The following is a 22689-nucleotide window of genomic DNA, read 5'->3' as shown; positions in this document are numbered from 1 at the left end:
CGATGGTTTCTGTAACCGGCATTTTCCAGAATTGGGCGGAAAGGTCTGGCGACGGAGGTGCGCCAATCCTATTCCTATTGGTCGGAAAAGAGGGGATTTTGCTAGCTACGGCGCCCTCATTTCCAAAGGGACAATTCTTGTCTTTTCTGTTGGCTTCATTTTGGGGGGTGGGGAGGGAGGTATGTGCTTTACTCGCCTCCCTTTCTCCCTCGTCCCCCCCTCCCTCCCTCCCTCGGCCACTTTTCCGCCGCTCCTCCGCTAAACGCGGCGGCGCTCTACCCCTCCCAAGATTAATTGATCATCAATTTAGTTCTAATTTGGAGCAAGTCAGCTGGTAAATGGGGCAGTTTTCCCTGATTGTTAGTGAAATGTGTGCAAGTACATTGATAAATTTGGATTATTTATCAATTACAAGCAAATGAACTAAATCTATTGAATAAATTCCGGCCTGATTGCCGTAATAGAGTTTGAAAATATGGCTATTGATAATGATTCCCGGCTAATAGTCCTTTCCGGCGCCGCTCGCCGGCTTGTCGGAACGACAACACAAAACTCATTTTTCACAGAATCAGCTGAGTGAGCGCCAGCTTGATCTTTCATTAATCAGTCGCATTACGCAGCTGATATGGCGTAATGCGCCGCGCTTCCCTCGCAAAGACCGCCACGCTTTGTCATATTTTACGTCAATTACCAGTCATTTTGTTGTCTCGCGTCAAGCCGACGCGTGTCAGAGTTAGCATATGCTAAGGTAAAGCTCCTGGCCCCGGCCCCGCCCCGCCACGGAGGCGTTTAGGGGAGCCCTCCTCTCTTTCTTTCACCACGCCGAGGGTGGAGCCCACTCTTTAAATGGACCTGCCATCGTGTTTGCCCAACACTAATGGGAAAGCAGCTTGCTGGGAAACAGGGGGAGGGGGGAGGGGGGAGTTAATTGGAAATAGCTTAGCACAATGACAGCCTACCTGCGGACCAATCAGCACCGGCCTTCTCTCCCCGCGTCAAATTGTTCAGCTCCGTCGCCGTTCTTCAATTCGCCAGAATGGCCAGAAACCGATAGGAAATGGCCCTTCGTCGGCTTCGGCACCCCGACTGGACCTGTGAACATAAGCGGTGTGAAAGAGTGAAAAAAAAATAATCGAGATAAAATAAAATTTGTTTGAAAAAATTAGGTTTTTTTTTAAACATTTAAAACAGACACATTTGAATAAATAAGGCCTGTGTGCCATTGGCCCTGGCATTTTTTGGGCATTGATTATTAAAAAAATAAAAATACATCTTGAATGAGCTGAACATTTTCAAACATGCTCCGGGGGAAAAAAATAAATAAAAGTGGATTATTTGTTTTCCCGGGGAAGGAAGGCACTCCCACTTTGACTCCTGTCAATCATATCCAACTTTTCTCGGGGCTCGGCTAAAATGGAAATGGCTGAAATTAAGCAGCTTAGTGATTATGTACAAAGGGGGTAGGGAACCTATGGCTAGGGAGCCACATATGGCTCTTTTGATGGGTGCATATGGCTCTCCACTAACCTGTGAGCTAAAATATGGAAACTGCTGGTGAGAAAGCGCAGGAATAGGAAGGAGCGTTACGTTGGTATTATAGCATTGACACTACCCCAGCGCCTTATAATCATTTTATTTTTCATGACACTCTTTTGCATGGATTTTCTCATTGATACTCATTGATTAGCAACAACGTAACAACGTTGTCAAAATAATTCAGAGACTTTTTCTACTTTAAATGTGGTGAAGTGACTAAAAAAGGCACACATTTTCATGTATGTTGACTTTTAAATTTGGAGCATGGCTCTCGAGGATTCACATTTAAAAAATATGAATTGTTTATGGCTCTTTCCATCCAAAAGGTTCCCGACCCCTGATTTAGTACATGTACGTTTACCCAGATAAGAGCAAGGGACCCAAGTGCGGAACTTTTCAGATGGACGGCGGACCAGTCAAAACGTGGCGATCGGGGATCGATGAGGAGAAGCCTCGGAAAACCCGCCCGCCCGCCCGGAAGCCGCTCCATGATCGGCATTTAGGGGCGGCGGGGAGGGGCGGACCGAGCGCCGCCGGCAGATCCGACCGACACGGGGGCCAAGTGCAGGCGAATTAACCCGGCCCCCGCCTAATACGGCGGTGTCAGCTCTGGTTAGCGCGCGGCTACGGCGCAGCCTGTATTGGCAGTGGCACGCTATCCAACCTGCTCGCAAATGCTCTGCTCTGCCAGCGGGCAGCTATCTATAATCGATGGCCACTTTTAATTGGGCCGCCTGTCCGTCCAGACGGCGGGGGAAGGGAGAGGGGAGAGGGGGGAGCCGGCTCGTCGGAGGTCGGCGGGGGCTATCGCTCCGCACCGGGCTCTACGACGGCGGCCCGCCACCGGAGGTCGTCCCGTGTGGAAAAAGCCAATCAGCGCCGTAGGCGGCCACTTCTAATTGAATCATTTGGCACGGTGACCCTTGATAAACAGCCGCGCGCCGGAACAGGCGTGAAATGATAGAGATTGGAATAGAAATGAGCCGCCGAGGCGCATCCGTCGGCGTTACGGCCTCTCCTTCCTTCACCGTATTTTCATTTTACGCAGACACGCTGAAATTAAAGATGGCGTTGCTTTCCCGAAAGCCCTTCCAAAGTGAAACGGCGGAATAGACGGACGTCCAACCCGCCCGTATCGCCGTCCATCATCTGCTACAAATCTTTCTTCAACTATTTTAGCCATAATCATTGTTTACAATCATCATCTTTATAGTCGGGGTGTACAAAATGAACGCTGTCCCCGTAAAAACAATCGATTCTGCGATAGAAGCGGATATCACGTCACGCAATTCTCATACCGATGGAAAAGCCGTTTTTCATTGGATGAAAAAACATGAAGTTCAAGTAACAATAGGAAAATGGAGAACAACAGGCTAATCAGGCATCTGTTAGCATAAGCTAACCCTAAGTCGCACGCATTGGAGAATGAGTTACCGGGCAAATGATGAATTTTTTTTTTTAAGTGCCACTCGTACATCGGACAATACGCTACGTTGATTTTTGAAAAGCGTTTGCACGCTAGCCGTGTTTTTCATTCCGTCCCAGCGAGAATAGGGACACCTCTGCTTTTTTTGGACGGAGGTCGGCAGGCCGCTTTGCGAGCGCACACGCCAGGCGCCGGCGTCTGCGGACACGCCGCTTTTGCCGCGGCGGCTAATTGATATTGAGCGCGCGGTGGGCGAGGAGCGCGCGGGGCCACTGCTGGCTAATCTACGCTTTAATCAGCGTGTGTAATGAGAGCGGCGGCACGCTCTCGCACAAGAGAGACTTACAAGCAGCGTCTGTCAGCATCCGGGAGAAAATATTGGCTCCAACTCCTCTGTGATTATTAGCTAGCGCTAGTGTGTGTGTGTGTGTGTGTGTGTGTGCGAGGTTTTTTTTGTATCCCCCTCAGGACAGCGGGAGATGTTTTGCACACCCGGTGGGACTTGAGGATGCTCTTTGAGGTGCTTCAAATGATGCAAAGATTTAAAAGTATTCCCAAAAATGGCAGGGTAAAAAAAAAAAGAATAAATATGCATTCCATTTTGATTTGGAATATGTATTAAATAATTTGTGCCTGCAAAGTAACTATAATGTGCAAATAAAAAAAAGAATGTAAAATGTATATTAAATAATGAAAGGTTTATTCTGTTGGTCACGTCTTCATGATTGTGAATTCTTGACGCTAAGCAAAATAGGACAACCAAGATGTGCCGAAATAAGAATCATGATCAACTAAATGTTTTGGGGCGAGGGCCTCAAGGTCGTTTGCTCTTTCTTTCTTTCTTTTAGTCCGTTTAAATGTGTTCCGCTTTAAAATGAAGAGGGAAAACAAATAGTCTTATGTCAAAGCTTTGTTAAATAAATACATTTGCGCAAAAATGGCTTGAATGTGAAGGTGGCCTACATGATAAAAAGGGAAGAAATAAAATGGCAGACTATGATGCAGCAGAGATGATATCCAATCCAAAACGTAAAAAGCGTACCTAATTGAACGTCCTTATTTATTGCTTGGCCGTCAAACGTCACAGCGTGATGGCCGCTCGTTGCCCTGAAGCTAATTAGCAAATGAGAGGCTGCTATTGTAACGGAACAACCCGTACCAAAAGGATGGGGGAGATTGCGTGCGCCCGTCCGTGTGTGCGCGAGCGTGGGGGTTAGAACGCACGTGTAGGCCGCACACTGAATAACAAGTGAAACATTAGCAGAGGTGTGTGTGGGAACACTGTCAGACAATTAACAGGCCATCATAGAGCCCTCGCACAGGCAAGCAAATAGGTATACACACATACACACATACACACATACACACACACACACACACGCTGGGTTGCTCGCGCGTGCTTTAAATAGGGTGCTGTGTACAAAAGGAACGGCCGCCAATTATGAAAGGGAGACCGAATGGTTGCTCCCGTCAACGGGAAAAGTGGAGATTTATTTGCCGTGTAGGACTTGAATGAACACATTGCACCACTTCCTATCAGGGGGAGGGATACTGTCTGTATAATCCACGGATGGGAAAACTATTCACAAAAAGGGAGGCTTTTCAATACAACCCATAAAGAAGACACCTTTTTTTTTCCCTTCACCAATCTGGTATGCCACAGCAATCAGGTTGATTGCAGTCAGGTGCTTCTGATTTCAGTTCCGGATGGGAAAAAAAGCCTAAGCCAGGGGTGGGGAACCTTTTTGACGAAGAGAGCCACAAACAATTCATTTTTTCCAATTTTATTCATTGTGAGCCATACTACAAATTTAAAAGTCAAAATACAAACATCTAAACGAGTGCCTTTTCAATTTTTTTGTAATTTGACCACTTTTAAAGTGGAAAAAATGAATATTTTTAAAAGATTCTTATGCTGTTGCTAATCAATGAGAGGATGCATTCCTGAAGACTCTACTATCCCAAAAAATGAAGATTAAAGCAGTTCTAGATGTAATATCTCAGTTCGGTCACCAGCGATTTCCAGATTTTAGCTCACAGGTTAGCAAAGAGCCAGATGCACCCATCCAAAGAGCCACATGTGGCTCCCGAGCCATAGATTCCCTACCCCTGGCCTAAGCCTAACCCACGACAGATTCGAGTCCTATTTGGCATCCCTGACGAACTGAAGCCGCTCTTCTACTGAGCGCAAAGGGTGAAAAAAAAAGCCAGTGAAAGAAAAGGAGCATACTTTCCCGGGTCCACTTCCTGTCCCCGGGGCCGACACTGTCATCCATCAACCTGTACGCACGTGCGCACTTTTTGGGGGGGGTTTATCTACTTGCTAACAAATCTGCACTCCGGTTGTAAAGGCTAGTTGTGGCAAAATGAGATATCCAGAAAAAGCGACAAGCTCTCCAAGTAAGTGATTGATAGCGTAAACAGCAGAGATATAATGGCCCTTCTTAAAGGAAAGGCCAGGTGAGGCGAGGTGAGGTGAGGTTAGGCCGGCCGCACCTGCTCGGATGCTTTGCGCTCAAAGTGATCACAAATGACTTACAGTAGATACGGATGAGTGATGGCGTGCGCTGGCTTTTCATTTTTTTAACTTCATTTTACAGCCATTCACATGGGAAAACAGTTCCTACACGGATTGCGTCACAATAGGAGTGCACCATTGTTGCCGGCGTACAGAATGCCGCTACAATCTTGAGGGCAATGTGCTCCAGATTATACATACCGTATTTTCACGACTATAAGGCACACATAAAAGTCTAAAATTTTCTCCAAAATAGACAGGGCGCCGTATAAGCCAGTGCACTTTATATATGGACCAATACTAAAATTGTTATCACCATAAAATAACATAAATCAGTCGATAGGACAACTACGGAAAGCAGCCCCCGACTCTACTATTTTCCCGTAGATAAAGTACTGCGCAGTGACTGCTGGGATATAGAGTTCTTCAATACACTCAGTATGACGGCGAGCACACTAATTTGGTGCTGGCCGTCATTTCGGCTGGATTTACAAAAGAAATCCTGCCGCTAGATGTTGGCTTCAACGGAGCATTCAAAGGTAGACTGCGAACTATATATATATTATATATAATAACTCGGAGCTTGCCGTCATTCCCGGAGGCTTAAGAACTACAACCGCGGGAACCAGCGTTTTGGAAGACTCATTTAGGCAATTGTTCAATTCGGACACAGAAAATGCGGACTTTGATGGATTTGTGGGTGATGATGACGTGAGTAAGTTGTAAAATGTCTAAATAAAGTACAACCCAACTCAGTTTTGCTTCCGTTGCCTTTTTAAAAACGTGTTTTTAGCGTGTGGGTGTAGCGTGCAAGAACTATATTTGCCAGCAGTTACTGCGCACCGGAACCCGGAAATAGGCTACTTCCGGTAGCCAGCGCTATTGCGTTTCGATGTTCATCCATATATAATATATAATATAAATCCGTCTAAAAAAACGGTGCGTGCTTTGTGTGTTTAAAATACAGAAATAGCACTCGTTACTGGCTAAAAATACGATGCGCCGAATAGTCGTGAAAATACGGTAAATGATACTTGTGTTTTATCGCTTACAATGTTTTTTTTCTCCATAAACAGCGTAAAAAACACAAATAACGTCGGATGGCGCAATTCCAAATGAGCACATTTTTTAAAAGCAGTTGCTGTTGCTACATTGTTTTCATCATGCGCCACCTAATGCCCGCTCACTTGCTAACTTTTTTTGTTGTCACTTTAGCCCCATTTTGAACTGGTGTTGAAAAGAAAAATGGCGCTGGACTCACCTGCGTCAACCTGGGGATTCGTGGAGAGCACAAGGAGAGCGTCGGAGCGGCGCCATCTGCTGCCGATTGGACGATGCCGAGCGTACGGTGGCCCGTGAGGACTGCGCAAATGTGCGTGTGTTGCCGTGGCCTGCGGGGGAAGAATACAAAAAAAATAAGGAGAGTTAAGACGGTCGCAGCACAAGTTTTCAAGGTGACATTTTGCTGAAAAAGCCCAGACGTCCGAGCGCCTATTTGCGGCTCAAATTGTTTGGACCCACCGCTATTTCCAAAACAAATAAAGTGCCTTTGAAAGGGATTAGTCAAGATAGGCGCAAATTTGCGCTCCACGGATTGGATGATTCCCCATTACAAAAGCCCAAATGCCATGACAAGTTTTCACTTCCTTTCATTAGCTAAGAGAAATTAGGGGCGGATGGGACCGGGCCTCGGCGGACCAAATGTCATTTGCGGGGGAATTTGTTGTATCTGTCGCAAATATTCCCAATTAGCCGCGTCATTATGGCGAGCTTTCCGCGGCGACGACTCAAGCCGGGGAAAATCGCGAGCCGCGGCCGCCCCTAATTGCTCCGCATTTGATATTTGGTGCATTTGCATAATGAGCAAATTGGGAGGAAATTGTGTTCAGCCATTTGTGAACAATTCTATGAATTTTATGAATGCCAAAGCTATGCCCTCTGCGGCACAAGAGAAGAATGCAAGTGTGTGTGTGTGTGTATGAGTGTGTGTGTGTGTGGTGGGGGGGGGGCTGCCTGCCTGCTTTAGCATTTGAGCTTCCTACACAAATATCCTCTAGCTAGCTAGCTCGCTAGCTAGCGCAAGGTCAGCCCCGGGAAATTGGGCCAAACGATTCCGGCGGCGTCGCCGAACAAACAGCAAATTGTCTTTTATTAAGCAGCCTTTGATTTTGTCATTAGATTTCTATTAGATCATTTATCCAGATTGGCCAGCCAAACTTAATTATGCCTTATCGCCACCCGCTGACGGATATTGAGAAAGAGAAGTGTTCTATGTCATTGCTAATAAAGAAGGCAATTTTAGACATTTCTTCCATCGCTAACGATCTGCCAGGCTGCTAGCGTTAAAAATGGCGTTAACTCAGGGCGCCCCCTTAACGCAATGCCTGGTGCGCTAGCGTACCCTAATTCATAAATATGTATTGTCCTTTAAATAAATCAAACGCCAACATATACGTAGAGTGCCTTTTCAATGAGCTGCTTCGCACGCTAGCCACGAAGCTGTTCTAGCGTTTTTGCCCCGGTCGTTTTTGCCCCGCCACCGACTCGGGGGAGGGCAGACAACACCCGGAACTGGTCGCCAGTCTGTCGCGGGGACATACGAGCACAGAGCGCCACAAGCTGATGAATGCGTGAGAGATGAGAGAATGTGCCAAGTGACCTTGCTACATTAGCGCTCTCCTTCAACGCCAGATTAGTACGGGACGGTCGCGCCAGAGCGAGCGCGCTCGTTCGTTAGCGCTCGCTCGCTCTCCCCGGGCGCCTTCCGCCGCTTCCCTCGCTTTGGCGCCGCTAATCTCTCACCCAACCAGGACGTGGCAGCGTGCCGTTTGGAAAGTCTCTTTTCAACGCGGTCGTTTCGTCGTCAAGCGGACGTTCCGGATGTTTCTTTGCCTTTTGCTACATCGCGACCGCTGCTACTCTCAATAGACGTTCTCCTCCGTCGAGCCGGGGACGACTCGAGTCATTGGCCGCCGATGACGACGGCGACGGACGTCCCGCTGGCCACCGTCGGCTGCGGGTTCAAACGGAGTGGATAGCTATCGCCGTCGCTGGGGCGGAAACGCCAGCGGTGACTTCATTACGTCTCCAAATGGATTCGGTCCTTTGACATTCGCGTCACGCCAAACAAAGCGTTCACCGGGGCTGCAATTTAACATAAACAACACTCTCCACTTGGTTTAGCCATGATGACTTTCTTCGAGGGGGAAAAAAAATAAACCAAAAAACAAACAAATTAATCGAGAGGGAGCGTTCCATTTACAAAACAATCAAGAGCAAATACAAACATATTTTATGCCATCTATTAAGGGAAAGGCGCTTGCCTCCAAATTGACTTTGAACGGATTAGCCCCTTTTGCAGCTCAATAACAAAGAAGAAAAGCCGTTGATTTCACCGTAATTGCCGTGAAATGGGAAACAAGGTTCATTCGGAGAGCTCGTCGAAAGGAAAGCCCGGACAAAAACTGCCCCTCGTCGGTTGGGCCTAGGAACGTGGGCTTCGTAACGGGGGGCCGCCTTAAATTCAAAGAGCTGCTAAACGCCGGACAAAAGGGAGGACCGGCATCGCTGGCCAAGCCGGCTCAAGCGGAACGCCAGAGGGGAGGCCCGACCCGTCCCGACCGGACCGGACCCCGGCTCGCCGACCAAACCGGGGCCGGCGACAAGCCCGAACAAATACAATAGCTGCGTGCACGCGCACAAACACACACACACACACACAAATGCCGGCGCAAAAGGCAGCGGCAGAAAAGCGGCGTATTCTACTCTGGGGCTTAATGGGAATAAAATACCTCGGTGGATGAGTGCAGATGTGTTTGATACAAATAGTCATTTTCCTATTTGCTGCCTCATTGGGCATGATGAATGATGGAAGTCAGGGAGGCGTTGTGATAAATGGCAGCACCTTGGCTCTACTGCATGGCCTATTGATTCTCCTTCTTTATTACCCCTCCAACCCAGCTGGCTGCTCTGCCCAAAGCACCACCCCCACCCCCACCACCACCACGACCACCGCCACCACCACCGCCACCGCCGCCACCATCATCATCAAGCCACCTCCCTCCCCGCCAGACACGCCAGCCGGGAAACAAATATGTGTTCAAGCCCAGCGCCGAGCAAAAGAAAGCTCGCATTTTCGCTCATTTTGCGTTTCGAGATACCTTTGCGTCACGATCCGAACGGATGGCAAATCTCCGTCCGTGAAAGCCCGGCGTATCCCAAACCGTCTAAAGGTCTTTATCGCCAGGTAATGGCGGGGCCGGGGGAGGGGCTTGCCACGGATGGGGTGACCCCGCCCTGCGCCCCCCCCCCCATCTCCCTGCACAGTTTGAAATAAATAACGGATCGACGCGAGACATCGCGGTTCACGTAGACCAGACATGGCCGCGATAATGGAAAAATGGCCAAGTGGGCGCAGCCCTATTTTGCCCACCAGAAGGTCCCGCCCACTCCCGGTGAAAAAAAAGAGAGAGATCAAACGGCGGCGAGCGCTCCCACAAAACCCCATTTACCTGCTGCATCTCCTTGACCTTGAACCCCACAGATAATCATTCAAGCGGGGCCCACTGTCAGGGAGGGTGATGAATGCTTTGTGTGCACACTCACTTTTCAAAAACGTGCGTGTGTGTGTGTGTGTGTGTGTGTGTGTGTGTGTGTGTGTGTGTGTGTGTGTGTGTGCATGCGCGCATGTCTAGCGGCCGGCAGGGATAACAAATGGAGAGAAGGGAGCGTGAGCAAACACAAATAAAACATTCAGACACGCACGCGGTAAACTCTTTACTTGGAAATTGAAAGGTCTCTGTCCTTTTCAAATGGATGGCTCGTATTAATAGAAGCAGGCCGTGGGGAGGGAGGGAGGGAGGGGAGGGGGAGGGGCATGGATCGCAGGGGGCGGAGCCTTCTCACTTTAACTCTGGATTTTGAACTTTGGATTTTTGGGGGCTACTCCAACGCCATCCCGCATATTTAGCTTCGTTAAATATATGTACTTATTTGACAAGAATTGCAATTGCTGGGGTGTGAATTTTTTTCGTTTTGGTTGGCAGCCGGTGGCGCGTATGGCGCATTCCGTGGCACGTGGCGCATTTGGGAAATAAATGATACTTTTGGAATTGGCCACGTCTTTCGTTCGCCTAAAATCAAAACAAATGCTCAATTTCCAAAATCATTTGCTCGTGGCGGCCCGATGGCGTCCGCCGTCGAATAAAAATCCGTTTGGACGCCGGCCTAAAATCACCTCTCGTCGTCGCCGTGGCAACGGAGCCGCTCCTAATTAGTATGCATTATCAATTAACAAACTTAATAGCCGGCAGATTGATTGGATCCTCAGTTATAGGGGCAGAACTGGGAATGAAAAATCAGCTCTAAGCTCCTCTTCACTTGCGTAATTACCGCGTGCACATGGCGGCCGGCGAATTGGGAGCGAGGCGGGCGCCAGCAGGGCGCCAGCCTTTAAAATAAACCTTCAAGCTTCTAATGAGTCCGGCCGCCCGCCACCGCCACGAGTTGCGTTCGCCGCTAATACATGACGACGCGCCGTTCCACGGCGGCGGACGACGGCACCCCGACGTTTCGCCCCGGCTCGCATACTATAGTTGGGATGCGCGCGCATACTTTGATGGAAAATGTAGTGAGGCGTCGACTTGGCCCTCCTCTCCGTCTAATGGAGGTTAATGAATGATTAGGCCTAATCATTTGGAGAGCGGAACTCCAGCTTGGCGGCGCCATGCGTCAAACTCCACCAGAGGAGCGTCGCCTCGGCCAAGTAGAAAAGTCTCGTCAAAGAAGCGCCCGTGTTTGCACCACTGCCCCGACCCACCGACCGACCGACCGATCGACCGACCGACCACTACTCACCAATGCATCCACGTGCCAAATATTCACGTTACGAAAAGCTTCCAACGGGGAAAAAAAAACAACCTACAACAGGGGTCGGGAACCTTTTTGACAAAGAGAGCCACAAACAATTCATATTTTCCAATGTATGTTATTCCTTGTGAGCCATACTACGAATTTAAAAGTCAAAATACATACATGTAAACGAGTGCCTTTTCATTTTTTTTTTTAGTAATTTCACCACTTTTAAAGTGGAAAAAAATGAATGTTTTTTAAAAGATTCTTATGCTATTGCTAATCAATGAGAGGATGCAAAAAAAATGAAGATTAAAGCAGTTCTAGATGTAATATCTCAGTTCTGTCACCAGCAATTTCCATATTTTAGCTCACAGGTTAGCAAAGAGCCAGATGCACCTATCAAAAGAGCCACATGTGGCTCTCGAGCCATAGGTTCCCGAACCCCTGACCTACAAGCTACAAAACGTCAAAGGGAGGGAATTAAACATCCAGCTAATGTAAATACACTTCCTAATTTGTATTTTATTTTTTTATGTCGTGTTTCCCATTAGAAACCAGTGCATTTGGTAAGTACTAACTAAGTGGCGGTACCGGCGTAAAGTCAGAGGAAAAGTTGGCGGTGGCGGCGGCGGATTGGCCGTGACCTAGCGCATGATGGAAAGGCCAGTGGGTGGGCATTAAAATGCAAACGTGCGCATATTTCACAGCGTTAAACTTAACGAAGCATTTAGAGCGCCATCGGCGCGGCGGTAAATCCTAATAGTCTTATTTCCAAAGGCTAATATTTAAAGCAGCCGGCCCGACGCCGCCACGTTAAAAATGTTTGCGCCGGCGACCCACTCGGAGGGGGAAATTAAAGGAAGAAAAACGGCGGCCCCGGATAACAAAGGCCCGGCGCGGACGTGCCGGGGTGCTTTAACGCCGCCGCCACCGCCATCTCCCTCTGATGTATAACGGCTTGTCCGAGCGTTAATGTTGATTTATTATCCATCCATAAATTAGAAAAATATGTGGGAAAATTGGCTCGCCCGCCCGCCCGCCCGCCCGCCTGTCTGGCTGACGTGCGGGCGCCGCGTATTGGCTAGCCGGGCCGGGCCGAGCCCAGCCGCCTTTTGTTTCCCGGCGCCAGCCGGCGTTTAATGAGTGCTGATGGCTTAAGGTAAATGCGTTGGGACAGACGGCGACGAGCGGCGAATGCGACGAATGCGCCCGAAAGTTGGGCCGCGGCTGGCGTCCCCTCGGCCAGTCCTGTCCCCGCCCGGGTTAGACGGTTCCCCTCCCGCCTCCATAGCCGCCGCCACCACCGCCACCACCGCCTATTTTTCTCTTATCCCGCCGCCATTACCGAATAAGGCCGATTATTAACCGGCGGGATTCTCCGGCTGTTCTCGGGCGAGCGGCGCGCCGACGCGCATGCTAATTTGTGATGGACGTCCCCGCGCATGCGCAGAGAGGCACGGCGACGGCAAAAGGTTTTTGGCTAATGGCCAAAGTAATCACGGGTCAGGGTTTAATTTTGTGACATCAGCCGCCGGCTCCCCATTAACGCACAAGCGGCGGTACGCGGCGCGGCCGACGCAAACGTCATTGTCGAGCGGCCCGGGGGCCGCCGCCGTCCGTCACTCGGCCGTCACGGCCGTTAGCCCCGGCGAGCCCGCTCGGCTGTTTACGTTACAGATGTTGCGGTAATCGGAGCGGCGGCGCGTGAAGGACTTTGACGGACGCCCCCGACCGCCAGAGGTCGACGAGGGAAGGGCGGAACGACGTCGGCGTTTGCCGGCTACTTTTAGAAAGGGACGGCGGCGATTCCGTTTTGACCCGAGACGAGCGCGACGCTCCGCTCCGACACGTCCGTCAGACTCCCTCGGCGTGACGGACGCTCGGGAAAAACCTGCTTGAGGAAGCTGTTCCGCTTCTGGAGTGGCAAAAGTGGCGTCTCTTCCTTTGGGGAAATCTATTCAAGAGCATGTCATCAAACAAATGACTTGTCTTTTATTACGCGATACATTTGTCTGGAACGCCAGTAGAGGGGTACCTCGACATACGAGCAGCTTGAGATACGAGGAAAATTTCCAGCAAATAATGATCTCTAGATACGAGAAAAAATTCGAAAAAGCCAGTTGGCCAAGACATGAGAGCCTGTTTATCATTGAAGCGCACTATCTTTTTTTGCCACATCTCTTTGGTGTAGAACAGATATCTACGAGCACTGGGCGGAGCTTGCAGAGGTGGAAACCAAAGCACTCACTTTTGCCCAGCCCTGTTAAATAAATGCCTAGTCTAATGGGACATCTTATGGGGTCATATGTCCAATGCTTCCATTTCTTTGAAGCGCTCGCTCGCTCATCAATGGCCAAAAGTTTGCACTTTGATGGCCTACGTTTGAAATAGGTCCAAAAAAGTCTTGAACTGGCTTTGACAGTGCAAACCAGGCAGGCAGGCCGGGGTGGCTTTGCAAAGCCATCCGCCACATACTTAGGTGACTAAGTTGAATCAACGGGGGTTGGGCCAACATGGGTGGGTGGGTGGGGAGAGAGTAGTTTTACGTTCAAGTCATACAGCACCAAACAAGCTGGCAAACTTGAACTAGCGGGGGTTGGGCTGAAACGAGAAACACCTGACGCCAATCCACTGATTGCACTTGCAGGACACTAGTATTGTAGAAAGCTTTCCTCTTTAGAGGTTGAAACCAAAGCACTGATTTTTGCCCTTATTTTAGTCTGCCCAGCACTGTTAAATTAATGCCTAGTCTTATGGGATGCTACGTTTTCCTTCATATGTCCAATGCTTCCATTTCTTTGAGGTGCTCACTCGCTCATCAATGGTCAAAAGTTTGCGCTTGGATGGCCTACGTTTGAAATAGGTCCAAAAAAGTCTAGAACTGGCTTTGACAGTGCAAACCAGGCAGGCAGGCCGGGGTAGCTTTGCAAAGCCATCCGCCACATACTTAGGTGACTAAGTTGAATCAACGGGGGTTGGGCCAACGTGGGTGGCTGGGTGGGGAGAGAGCAGCTTTTGGTTCAAACCATCCATCCAGCAGCGACTGAGCTGACTGACAAACTTGAAGCAGCGGGGGTTGGGCTGAAACAAGAAGCACCTGACAGCAATCCACTGATTGCACTTGCAGGACACTAGTATTGTGGAAAGCTTTCCTCTTTAGAGGTTGAAACCAAAGTACTCACTTTTGCCCTTATTTTAGTCTGCCCAGCCCTGTTAAATAAATGCCTAGTCTAATGGGACATCTTATGGGGTCATATGTCCAATGCTTCAATTTCTTTGAAGCGCTCGCTCGCTCTTCAATGGTCAAAAGTTTGCGTTTTAATGGCCCACGTTTGAAATAGGAAAAAAAAGAAACAGCTAACCCGGCCAGAAGGTATAAAAATGTCAAATAAAACTAGAATTCAGTTTTGTGTACCCTCCGCAAAATCCGTCTAATTTTAGTTCTATTAAACACATTTTATTACTGTTGAACCACTAGTTATGTCTTACTTTGTTAATAGATGGCGATTAGAAGAAATAAAACATTTTTTTCCAATCCATTATCCTGTTTTTGGTGTTTTTTCAGAGGGTTGGAACAAATTCATTTGTTTGGAGTTCATTTCAATGGGAAACGTTGGTTGGAGTGACGAGAACATCGACATACGAGCTCAGTCCAGGAACCAATTCAGCTCGTATGTAGCGGTACCACTGTACAATGGATAGCTTTTCAATCCAATGTACAACATTTGTTTTGAAGGCCCAAACTTTCTGTGTGCCTTTAAGACGCAGCCAAGCGGCCCTTAACCACGACAAAAGGGGGGCTTTTCCTGAAATTTGCCATGTCGCTTTCTACCCTTTGTCTTCACAAGAAGTTTGGATAAAAGCCCCATCAGAAGCAGCTTTGAGGATTTACAGCAAATACCCTAAAAAGGTCTCCAATCCTTGCAAAAGGGACCGAGAAAGAGGCACTCTCGCGGCCGCCTACCTCCATTTCTAAACGCTTGAGGAGACTTTTTTTTTTAATCACATCGTATTTTACGGCAAAAAAGGATGGAAGCCATTGGGATGGATTCTGAAAGGCCTTTTACAAGGAGCGAACATGCTCGTCAGCCACCTTCTGCCATTCGCAGAAGGAAAGAAAGAAAGGGGAAGGGCCGCTCGGGGGCCCACCGGGGGCCCGCCGGGGGCCCGTAAGGGGGCCCGTCGGCGGCAATTCCAGCGTCTGCACGTGCACGGGGGGGGGGGGGGGGGGGGGGCGGCGGGCCGAGCCATTAGGAGATGCTGAGTCGCTGGTGGCGGCCATTGTTTAATGATCTCCTCGGGCTTGGGGAGTAAACTACTGCCATAATCAGAAGGGTAAACTCAGCTATATTTCAATTTGGAGAGCCGCTGTTCCGTTCCGAGAGGCCGCTCGGAGACCATAAATAATGGCGCTATTTAAGCCCGCCCGCAGCCCCGCCATCGCCGAGCGAGCGCCGAGCGCCTCCGACACCTACGCAAACAAGCGCGGGCGCGCAGGCCCCCACCCCCGCGTAAAGAGCCATCCCATAACAATTGATGTCCCCTCCATAAATCCACGGCACTAAAAGCCCGTGATTAGCGACATCATTTAGCCTCTAAAACCCAAACAGCTACAACGTTTCCTTCCCTATTTTAGGGAGGAGATGGAGAGGCCAGCACAGATGGCAAACTGGCTGCCTGGCAGGGGGGGGGGAATCAACTCTGGCTCCATTACTAATGGAGATGTCCCATAAAATTCATTGTTTGACTCTGGCCGGGCAAAAGGACTCGTTGGCCGCCGCCGCCGCCGCCGTCGCCATCGGCAATTCCACTTGCGACCTTGCAGATTGCATAGAGCGGCTCGTCGGGGTTTTGCAAGCGTTTGTCTTGTCGCCTCACTCGGAACCGTCGATGCTTGCAAAATAGCACCGTTTCATCGGGAATTTGATCGTGTTTACGTTTTGTTTTTTATGCAAGACGCAATTTATGAATATAACGGGAGAATAAAGATTATTTCTGCCGTTAGTCAACTTTGGAATGCTTTCTAGTGCTCTTACAGATAATACTTTGGGGCGGCTCGCCTACATTGGGCTCAGGCGTGTGTCTGATTATCGCTTCCTAAAGAGCTTCAATTAGCGGCCTGTCACTTATCATTAGGGCGGCTGAAAGGCGGGGCCCCCCGCCAACAAAGGCGGGTCAATTGGAAGAAAGCACCCGTTTAGTGGAGCGCGGCGGCGGCGGCGGCGGCAAAGCGGAGCCCCGGCTCGTCCCCCGTTTGGCCCCCGTCGGGTCCCCGCTGGGTCCCCGCTCAAATCCCGTGGGATTAGCGGGATGACAAGCGGAGGCCAAAGGACGAGCGGGTGTCAATGTCCCCCTTTTGGGAGAACAAAAGCGCCGGCAATGCACCACTCCAGCCGGCCCATGGCGGGGGTTTCCTTTTGCGTGGCCTTTGCGCCGCACGCCGCATGCCGAATGGACTTCTTTACCGTGGGTGACGACGCCAGGGCCGGGCGGGGAGCTCCTCAAAGAGAACATCCACAAACAACGACAACATCCTCCGCCGCTTCTTTTCTCCATTAAGCCGGGCCTCCTCGTGGACGGCCAATAAATCATTCATTTAGAGGCGAGGCGAGACGAGGCGAAGCGGGGCGAAGCGGGGCGAAGCGGGGCGAAGCGGGGCGGGGACACAACTCAAAGAGCCATTTCCAAGTGGCCGCGACTGCGGGCCGCCCGTCTAAAGTGGAGTGGCCGTCTTTCTGTCTGACTGACGGGCGGGTGGACTGACTAAATGACTGACGGACTGACTGACTGGGCTGCGAACCAAGGGACGGACGGACGGACGGACGGTCGGAAGGGCTCTTAAGAGACACCGGCGCATTGTTTGGAGAGACGGAGGGGAAAAGGCTCTTCTCATTAGACCTGCGGCTAAAAAACAAGCTGAAAGGCTGCCTTCAATTTACCTGCCCCGCGCTTGGAATAAATCACCAGGACGCCACGTGTGTGCGTGTGCGTGCGAGCCACTCACACACGTATGCACGCACGCCAATTGGCAAAGGCGGATGAGCACAAAGGGCTTGAGATACACCTGGCTTTCAGAGAGCCGCTCTTCAAGCTCACAGTTGTTTTAGCGCGTGGCGCGTTAAGGGGAGAAGAAAAAGAAGGAAAAAAAAAACCTTTTACCTCTGGCCCTTTTGTCCAGCGGCTTTCTCATTCAAATCAGTCACAATTCAAGACGTTTCCTGGGCAAAGTGCTCGGGGCGACCGCCGCGGGCGCCCCGGTGGCGTCTAAGCCACGGAATACCGATAAAACACGAGGGGCGACGTCACGGCTCGCCGTCGGCCTCCGGCGCCCCGATCCGATCAAACGATTTGACTGACGTTAACAGCGAAAAAGCTTTTCCAAATGATTCCTATCGGCGCGGACCCCCACTTTCGCCGCAACTTTCCTCACGTTATCTCAGTGGTTCTGTTCTTCATTTAGCGTATGTGAAACAAATTGGATCCAATACGGCTCGGGCAGAAGCAAACAAAAAAAAACGCCAGCCGCTGCGGCAAAAGGAACGAGAGAGCGAAAGACAGAGAGAGAGAGAAAGAGCGAAAGAGAGAAAGAGAGAAAGAGAATTGAATTGATTTCCACCAGCTCGTCAGGCACAGCGGGAATAATGCGCTGCGACAAATAAAAACACACGCTGAGGCAAAAGAAAAAGTGAATAAATGACACAGTCAGCGATGTTAGCGCGAGGCAAAAAAACAGCAAGATGGAAAAGATGGATGCCAGCCACTCGCACGGGAGGAGAAAAGCTAGCCGCCCTATTTTTAAAAATCAAATAAGCCCACGCCCGCCGTCTATGCTCATCTCTGTTTAACAATGCGCACGTCCAGGCCGGTCCGGACCTTTTGGCTCACGGCAACTCGTCGGGGTCAAAAGCGTGAGAAATCTCTGATTTTTGGGGGCAGAGAGAAACCTCGAAACGCAACTTGGGCCTCCTGGCCCCCAAGGCAACAAACGTCCCCAAGACGGACAGAGGTTTGGAGTCCAGAATGGACAACCGTGGTCGTTTACTCGGTGAGAACATTCATCTTTGACGGGGTGAAACTACGTCTTTTTCGGGGGATTTTGCTCAGCCAAGGTCCCGTGGTTCAAACCAGACCAGATGTATTTGGTTTTTTAGAGGGATCGGGAGGCAAGGGTAATATTTTAATGGTTTTAATCGACGGTGGCATCGGAAATGAACAATTTAGTGCGGTGTTGAGGTCAGTGCACGATGCTCAATGAAAGCAAATAAATGAACTTACTATTTACTTGAGCTCTTATTCGGATTTGGAGAAAAGTTCCCTGGTGGTTGCTTGCAACGGTGCCAATGTCATTTTTGCTTTGTTTCACTTCTTCTTCTTCTTCTTCTTCTTCTTCTTCTTCTTCTTCCCATGGCAAAGCGACTGGACTTGGACGCCATCCATCTCTGGCCCAGCGGCTAAAAGAAGATGGAGAGGGCTGCAATTAGGAGAGAGGACAGGACGCAAGTTCACAAGTCTTGCAAGTTCCCCCCTTTATATAAATTAAGCCGGAATGAGTGGAGCAAAATCCCTGCATTGTGTCACCACTTTCATCTTTCTCATTTGATCCAAAACAAAAGCCAAAGTAGGACTTTTGCTCGGAGCCTCTTTTCCCGGGCGCAAAAGAATTCTCTCATGCACGCAAGGCCAAATTGAGCAGCACTCCGATCTGGTATCTAATCTCTCCTGGCGCAAAAAAAAAACCCGCTCCCACCCCAAACATAAAAAGACGTCTGCCCGTGAGCGCCCGTCTCCAAAAAGTCCCGTAAATTGATGCTTGTTAACGATAAGAGGGACGAGCGCACGTGCCTCCGAGCCAAGGAGGAAAAAAAAAAACAGCTGTTGATGTAGAAAGATCATGAAAAGTTGACAGGCTATAAACTTGCCACTAAAACCCCTCCCAAAAAAAAACATAAGACGGCCTAATAAGACAAACGTGGAGTCATAAAAGGGCCGCGTGATGCATTTGTTTGCCGGAGCGCGCGTGTGTATTATGGCAGCCGCTCTCCAAACTTTTGCTCTAAATGACTTTTAAAAGACGTCGTAAAAAAGGCGGCGTCGGCGTCGGCGGCCATCTTTCATCACCTCTCGCCGTTTGCCGTGGTGACTTTGCCTCCGAGAGGAGGAGAGAGACGCCGCCTTTGATTGACTGCTAGCTAACCTTGCTTTATGAAAGCATTAAATTGATGCTTCTGGAGCAGCCCAGAGAAAATGCACATAAAACCGAGACTAACCGAGAGATAATAGTCCTCGTAAAGTGCCCTCGGAGCGCCGTAATTCAGCTCGTCCTCAACTCGGTCCGTCTCCGCCGGACTCTGCGCCACGACAAAACTCGGACCGCAAACTTTGGCGCCACCATCGGACGCTACGGGCCCGAGGGGATTTCCGACGTCGTCGTTGGCTTTGCGGCCAAACGACGTGGCTCCGAGTCGCGCCTTTGCCGGGGGGTGATAACGGATGGGCGCTGTTGTGCCCGCCGACGTGTTATTCTTTTGTAAAACATTGCCCGTGCAGGGGAGACGGTGATGAATGAGCCCGGGCTAACTAACTGACGTCTTGGCTTCTGACGGAGCAAGTAGACGCGGCAGGCCATCAAAACGCGGCCACTTCCTTTTCAGCGCCATGACAACAGAGTCCTTTCAACGCCTTGCAGGCTTGCTTGCGTTGTTTTTTTGATCACGGCTCCACCATTAGGAAGCTCCTTTCTCTCATTGATCAGCCAAGTTGACTAACAAGCTGGCAACCTTCAAAGTCCACCCACATCAAACGCCACCGCCACCGCCACTAGATTGGGCTTTTTTGCTGAGAGAGGCGGAGAAGCAAGCGCCTGTCCCTTTTTGTCACTTTGTCCAATGCTCTGTTTTCCTATGTCTGCGTTCGTCTAATCACGCTAACGACCAACTTAGTACGTGGTGAATACATCTCCTAGCTTCCGTTTCCATTTTGACGCTTCCTGGCGCTCCGGTCACGGCCGCTTGCAAAAGGGGGCAAATAGCGACGGGCGTGAGACCCATGACGTCAGAAGCGCAAAGTCGCCGTTTACGACGGCACCTCGCCGACCTTCCGCCGGCGGAAAAGGGAAATCCGCGGCCAAGCGGTATGGCGGACGACGGGGAAATGCCAGTGCGAATGCGAATGAGAGGGACAGAGGAGCAGATAGGAGGAGAAGGAGACATGATACCAAGGAAAGCGAGATGGAGACGGACACAGAGAGGCCGATGAGGGCGGGAACGGCCAGTCTATTATCGGGGGTCTATTGAGAAGCATTTAGGGACAAATAGGACCCCCCCTTCCATCACCCCCCCAAGCATTCAGCCCCTGTCAGTCCGGCCCATTCAGCCAAATCCCAGAGGGGGCGGCGCCGCCCCTCCGCGAGATGCCGTATCTTGGCAACGGCACTCGGGGCGTGACCCGCCGTCATATGGCTCCATTCAGTTGGGCGGCGGCGGCGACGACGGAGCGGGTGCGCCCGGGCGTGCGCCGGGCGGCCCCCCGCTGACGCCAAAACGGGCTCCGGTCTACAACAATTAGCAGAGATCACGCCCGCGTCCGAGCCCGAGTCCGAGTCCGCGCCCCTGCCATGGCAACCCGACCCGGCTGTACCGGCAGCTGCCCCAGCGGGAGGGAGCGCCCTTAATGACTATCAACAGACACAAGTGAGTTCATCTTTACATAAAATGAAGTGCACACGTGCACATACACACACACAATCAATAGAAAAAGTCTCCATTGAAGCCAGCCGTCAATCACGTGCTAATTTGATGGATGCAACACGTTGATAAGGTTGGCGCTCAGCATTTTCATACCGAATTAGGATCTAATGACTCGCGATGCAGATTAATTGCGACATAATGATATTTGATTGTTGTTGTGTCATTTGACTTCTTTTCGCCGGCGCGACAACGCGCGCCCGTGCCGCCGCACGCTCACGGATGGGCGCCGTCAGTCAATTCTCCATCGTGGGCACTCTGCCGTCGAGCCCTTCTCAAATAGACGCGGTCAGGGGGAGGGGCTAAGCCCTCCTTTCGCATCTTTATCCGCTTCGTCGTCGTTAATAGATTGATAGACTCTGACTGTTATTTGCCGACGGATCGGGACGGCCACCGGCGCGTACGGAGGTCACATGGCGGGGCTCTACGCGATGGTATCCGAGTCGGGACGCTCTTTTGACGCTCTACGACAGGGGTCGGAAACCTTTTTGACAGAGAGAGCCATAAACGGTTCATATTTTCTAATGTTATTTCTTGAGAGCCATTCTCAGAATTGAAAAGTAAAAAGACATGAACAGTGTGATTTTTGTTGTCATTTCACCACTTTTAAAGTACAAAAAGTCTCAGAATTCTTTTGACAACATTGTTATGCTGTTGCTAATAAATCAGTATCAATGATATCATGCATGCAGAAGAGTCATAAAAAACAAAATTATGATTAAAGTGGTGGTAGAGGTAGTGTCAACGCCACAGTGACGCTCCTATTAGTGCGTTCGGGACTCAGCTCTCTCACCACTGATTTCCATATTTTACCTCACAGGTTAGTGGAGAGCCATACGCACCCATGGAAAGAGCCACATATGGCTCCCGGGCCATAGGTTCCCTACCCCTGCCCTACGATTTGAGCGCTACGAAAAGCCACGACGGCGAGTCAAGTGGCAAACGTCGCAAGGCCGTCGGCTAAATGTCACGGGGTCTGCAGAAAGAGGGAAATAGGCCGGCCTCCCTCCCGTCTCGCTGGCCGAGATTGATGAGGGGCGTCTGTTTACGATATCGGTTATTCCGGATGAAAGATGAGGGTTTGCGTTGGTGGTGGGGGGTCGGGGTTCCCCCCTTTTCGCCGTCATTGATTCCCACGCGTACGCAGATATAGCGGGTGCCCTTGCTTTGTCGATACTCAAGGTTATCGGATACGCAGCGGAGCACGGAGGCCAAGCGGCGCCGGCGAAGGACGGAGGCCGGCGAGGTCAAATCCATCGGCGGTGGGTGGCAAAAAGTTAAAGGCCATCCAAAAAGATTTGGGCAACCGCAATTCCGAATGAAAAGCCATTTGGCGCCGGGGGTTGAGCTCAAATTGTAAGAGCCAACGAGAGCGGATAGGCGCTGCTCCCATTTAAGAGCCAACGCGTGTTTGTGTCAAAAGCCTGTTTTTCTTTGTCGGCCAATTACGGGGACCGCCGCACAAAAGCGGCTAATTTCGTCCGGCTCCCGAAAATGGAATGATGGATGCCACCTTCTGCTGGGGGGCGGGGGGCTTCCAGCGTTTACCCCGCCCCACTGAGGCCTCCTTCATTAAAGCGTCTCGTAGTTCAACAGACGAGAGATGTGAACAA

The 22689-nt window shown here is 50.4% G+C and overlaps 1 protein-coding gene across 1 annotated transcript in view; it reads right to left on the bottom strand.

Annotated features, from left to right (window-relative positions):
* Nucleotides 1–957: 957 nt before the first annotated feature.
* The window catches only part of LOC144073930 (uncharacterized), a 31815-nt gene continuing 10083 nt past the window's right edge, over nt 958–22689 (bottom strand). The window contains exons 3-5 of the mRNA XM_077599876.1: nt 18609–18804; nt 6742–6871; nt 958–1092 (exon numbers count right to left, since the gene is read on the bottom strand). Of these exons, the coding sequence (XP_077456002.1) occupies nt 6747–6871; nt 18609–18804 (321 nt within the window). The 3' untranslated portion in view covers nt 958–1092; nt 6742–6746. The remainder of the gene's footprint in view (nt 1093–6741; nt 6872–18608; nt 18805–22689) is intronic.

Source organism: Stigmatopora argus, chromosome 5, assembly GCF_051989625.1.
Source record: "Stigmatopora argus isolate UIUO_Sarg chromosome 5, RoL_Sarg_1.0, whole genome shotgun sequence".
NCBI lineage: Eukaryota > Metazoa > Chordata > Actinopteri > Syngnathiformes > Syngnathidae > Stigmatopora > Stigmatopora argus.
This window is presented reverse-complemented; position numbering and strand designations above follow the sequence as displayed.